General features: G+C 47.9%; 1 protein-coding gene across 4 annotated transcripts in view; it reads right to left on the bottom strand.

Moving 5' to 3' along the window:
* Positions 1-4,076, bottom strand: part of BNIP1 (BCL2 interacting protein 1) — a 10,578-nt gene extending 6,502 nt beyond the window's left edge. For 3 of the 4 annotated variants that reach the window (XM_006906522.3, XM_025043096.1, XM_006906521.3), the window contains exons 1-2: positions 3,911-4,076; positions 1,998-2,090 (exon numbers count right to left, since the gene is read on the bottom strand). In XM_006906522.3, the coding sequence (XP_006906584.1) occupies positions 1,998-2,090; positions 3,911-3,994 (177 nt within the window). In that variant the 5' untranslated portion in view covers positions 3,995-4,076. The remainder of the gene's footprint in view (positions 1-1,997; positions 2,091-3,910) is intronic. The other variant, XM_025043097.1, reaches the window with a different exon arrangement.
* Positions 4,077-4,856: the final 780 nt, after the last annotated feature.

Raw genomic sequence — 4,856 nt, 5'->3', positions numbered from 1 at the left:
TGGGCACCTGCAGTGAAAAGGAACAGAAATGACTACATCACGCCCACCCGTCCCACCCTTGGATATCGCGGGAATATCAAATTGCTAGACATTTCTAAACGCTCGCCCTCAGTCTCGGCACCTATTTGCTGCAGGCTGGTGGTGGACCATTTGCAAGTTTTAAAGCCCACATTGGGACAGAAAACAGAGCCTAGGCCATCTGAGGCTGGGAATCAGAAGGGAGAACAGACCAATCCAGGGCGCGCAGAGTCTACCCCAAGTGAAAAGGGGAACTCAGAAACGCCTGTCGACCAGCACAGAGGGGCGTGGGAACTTGCCCTTTCTGCTGTGGGCACTGGCTACAGGGAAACGAAATGTCTCCCCTGAGAACTTATACCAGGAAGCTCCCCTCATGCCGAGCTGGGGTTCACAGTCACTCATTCTGAGTAATTTCTCCACCAGGAGAAATTAGCGTGAAAAGTGCTCCGAGACTGGTAGTCATCCCAGGAGACCTGGCAAGAGCAAATGCAAAAGCCTCTGGAGAGATCTGCCTTCGACCCAGGCCGCACGAAGTCCCACAGATAAGGTCTACCGGAGAGGACTGCGCATGCCCGGAAGCAAACGGCCCACTACAGTGACAGGCAGCAGGCCTAACACCCAGCAGTGTGAGGCCCCCAAGACTTCAGATCATGGAACTACCAGACCATAATTAAAGATGTCAGGTCTCGTCATGTTTGTTTACAGATTAAAACAAGTTCCAGTTTCAATCAAGCTACTCATGCTAAGACACCAATGCAATCGTTCACTTCTATATTAATCAGTTAATTTCTATGCTCTTTATATACTAATTTGCACACGCTGGTCAGGAACAGGTGTCTGTATCCATCCTGTCGACAGCTCAGAGGGGATTGCCAATTTATGGCCCCAGATTTTGCTGAGGAAGAGGAAAAAAAGAGTGTGAACGGGAAAAGTTCTGCAAATGTAATTACTTAATTGTTTACATAACTGTTTAAAATCTAGATTCCCTACTAGAACGTAAACTCTGTGAAAGCAGGACTGTATCTAACGTTCACTGAATATATCCCTTGGGCTTGGCTCATATTAGGCACCAAATCACCCAAGGGAAAAATGGATGTATGGGAAGAAAAGAGGGAAAAAATGTATAATTTCCTCATGAAAGGATGCCTGGAAGTTATCAGAGAATCAGGGACAGTGCCGGAAGAAAAGAAAGGGGTGAAGTGTTCTCAAATTCTAGTCTGTGAACCACATATACAAAGACTCTCACACAGCTATTAACTATGCAGAGAACGCCACATTTTGAAGATATGGGGCCCTTTCGAAAATAATTAAATGATTAAATCAGTGCTGGCGATGGAGGCAGAAGAGGGTCAGCGACACTGCTGGAATTCTGACGTGAACTCCTATACCAAAAACCGCACATATTCAAAAGTGTCCTTGAAAATCCCTTTAAAAACACACCGGACACAGACATGCTCTTTCTCAGGGTCCAAATGGCCAGTTTTTCTCCCAGCTTTGGAACAGACTGTCTTCTTCTGGTAGGTGACAACAGAGGGTGGCTGGCACGAGGGGCCATGAGACATGAAAAGCACAAGTCTACAAGCGCCAGCACCATGTGCAGTGAGACCAGACGTGGGCAGACCCATCTTCCCCTCGCTGAAGGCACAGCAGCAGCAAAGCCCTCACTATTCAAACTGGCAGTCTGCGCTCCGTTGTCTTTGAGACGCCACATATGCCATAGGTGAATTCGGGAGTGTTATAAATGCGCATGATGTGACTGGCAACTACAAAAGCAGAGAGGAAGAGGCTGGGCAAAGCGACAGCCTGAAAAAAACAATCTAGAGTTCCTCATTCTTAGTTGGGTGGCAGGTTTGTACGGTTACCCTCACTGTCTAAATGTTTACTGAAGAACCCGGACAGCTCTCCGCAGAGGTCAGTCCTAGGACCAAGCCCCTTTTATCGTTCCCATTCTGAGCATCTCAGTTCAGCCGCTCACTCACCTGGATTCTGTGCCGCAACTGTTGAAATTTCTCTTTCACTTGAGTATTCAGTTCAGTGAGTGCACTTAATGGTCCTGAACAATCTCGAATATCCTAGGAGACATTGAAGAGATGAGGGGACCTTTCTCAAGGCAATGAAATGACACCATCTGTACAGCTGAGTCGGCTTAGACCACAACTAAGGTTGGCCTACTGGTTGTAACTTAGCCTCATCTTTGCTGTTTACCTCTGCAACATAAGCAAAAACATCATCATTGACATTTCTCTCCTCCCTCTTTAAATGAACTCTGAGTAGGTAACATAAAAGCATTGAAAGGCACACAACTGTCTTGACTTACTAGTTCCTGAAGTCTAACAAAACTCTTAAAGCAGCTTATATGTTGAATTAAAATGCACATCCCAAAGTGATACTCTAACTTTAGATCTTTCCAACTTAAAAGTCAGGGTGCTAAATCAAATGACAAGATTAACTTCAATATTTACAAATCACATTACCTATTATAAATCACAGTGTTTACAGACAGATTCAAGGGCAGATTTAGAATTTGTTTCTGGACATTCAGAATTATTGGAGCCGGCATTTAGAGCAGGCCCGACTATGTGGAGTCAGATACTGGCTGTGGCAATTTATTAGCTGTGTAACCTTGAAAAAGCCACTTGAGTTCTCTGTGCCTCAGTTTCCTCATCACATCACGACCTACCTCGCAGATCATGTATGTACATAAAGCACTTGGCAGAGGAGCTGGAACACAGTAAGAGTGGAATAAATCTAGCTATCATCGATGTTTCTCATTAGATTCTAGAACTGACCCGATGATGTTTCGTAGTAGATACATGGAACAAGGGAAGTTCAAGAAGTTTAAATATTTGTATCAAGTTTCCTCACTTGTTCTCATGCTTACTCATTAAATCAAACTTCCTGGCACCATATGATAAACCACTAATTTGGCTTATTTTGCATCTGGTTTCTGTGGGGAGCTCTACTTTCCTTCGCTTTTTGCCCCAACTCTGAGTCTGCATCTAATGTTTAGTGACATTTGTTGGAAATGGAAACGATTTGCTTAAAATCAAGGTTTAAAACTCTTGCTTTTTGCTAAATTCAAGGAACCATTTCTACATTCCCAACTCCCGCCTATGCCAATTGGTTGATTGCACTACTGACTTCTACCCTTAAATGGCTTAAGGCAAAGCACCTGAATTACCTCAACTATTAAACGGCGAAGTAGAGCCTCTCAGTCCCTTCTCTAGGCTGGCTTTCCCCGTCCAGATCCCAGTTTTGCCACGATCTGCCTTCGGATTCAAGCCCTGGCGCTTTACTCGATTTCCTCATTTGCAAAATCACAACTACAGCCCAGGTTACGGTCCCGTCACCCAGTGCCTCCCGTGCCAGGTGGTCTGGGGTGGCCACGGGGCACCGGACCCAGCGGAGGTGGCCAGGAGGGGGCGGGGCTAATGCCTCCGGGACGCTATCAAATGGTGGGGAGGGCAGTTTCAGAAAACCCGGCTAAGCTGGGTGACAGGTATGTTGTGAGTAATCAAATGGTGGGGAGGGCAGTTTCAGAAAACCCGGTGACAGGTATGTTGTGAGTTGGTCCGGGACCAGGCGACAGCCAGGGGTGCGTAAAGGAGGGACCGAGCGGGGCCACAAAGGAGAAGCCTGGTCAGGAACGGGGACATAGGGCTGTCCCGGAGGAGGCGAGCCAACGGCACCCGGACGGAGGCTCAAGGCCAACGGCCAAAGGGAAGGGACCGAAGGGGTACAGAGGAGACGTAAGCCGGCCATAGGGCAGGGCCAGCGACCTGGGAGACCTGACCAAGTGGGGAAAGCTCGGCAGTGAGACGGCAGAGGCCACAGGAGGCCAGCGGAGCTCGGGGTTAGGACGGCTGGGGCCTAGAGTCCCGGGAATTAGTACCTGAATAAGCGCCTTCACCTCCAGGTCGAACTTGACAATCTCTTGGTTACAGATCCGGACGTGGACATCTTGGGCAGCCGCCATGTTGGAGACGCCGGCTACGGGCCGCGGCGGTGGCCAAGTTCAAACGCGTTTTCGCGCCGCCGGGTCTTGCGGCAGCGCCCCCTAGAGACAAGCCCGAGGCGAGTGAGGGTGGCGCGCAATGTCTTGGGGACTTTCCCTGACACGTGGGAGAAATCGGCCTTGCCTCTAGGTCCTAATAAAATGGAGAGGAAGGGAAGAGGGCATCTCAAGAACGCTTTCACGGTGGCCTCTCCCCATCTTCCTCCAATCTGCCATTCTAATGATGACATATTTTTTGCATAGACAGAAAAAAAAAAGACTGGAAGGAAAGTATCAATTGGGATGTCTCTGGAAAGTGGCATTAACAGGTTTTTATCTTTCTTGGAGCTTTCTTGTATTTTCGTATTTTATGGTGACCCCACATCACGTCCCTGGGCCTCAGCTCCTCAGAGGCCGCTGATGGTCACCACAGCGTCGGATGGGGGATTAATAGGGGAAGAGAAAAGCAGCGAGCACAGTGTGGTCGTGCGGCCTGCGCCGACAACGCGATGCGCCTTGGCTGCTGTTATTATATTATTGACATTCTTGGAGCATTTCCTCTGCGCCAAGCCCTTTGTACTAAGCGCTTTATGTGTATCATCTAACTTAACTTTCACGATAACCCCTGGAGGTAGAATTATCTCTATTTTACATGTGAGAAAATAGGCACAGAGAATAATGACTTGCCCAGTTCAAGTGGGATTGCCAGGTCCAAGGAGATACGCATTTATTTTTATTTGATCGATTGAGAATTTTTGTAAGAGTTTGAGTCAAACTGACGACGTAAGCCAGGGAGCAGGAACTCAAATGCTCCCACATATAGGTGTAGTTAATTTCGGATGCA

The sequence above is a fragment of the Pteropus alecto genome, unplaced genomic scaffold (assembly GCF_000325575.1).
Source record: "Pteropus alecto unplaced genomic scaffold, ASM32557v1 scaffold40, whole genome shotgun sequence".
Taxonomy (NCBI): domain Eukaryota; kingdom Metazoa; phylum Chordata; class Mammalia; order Chiroptera; family Pteropodidae; genus Pteropus; species Pteropus alecto.
The sequence above is the reverse complement of the archived record's forward strand: the minus strand, read 5'-3'. Positions and strand labels throughout refer to the sequence as shown.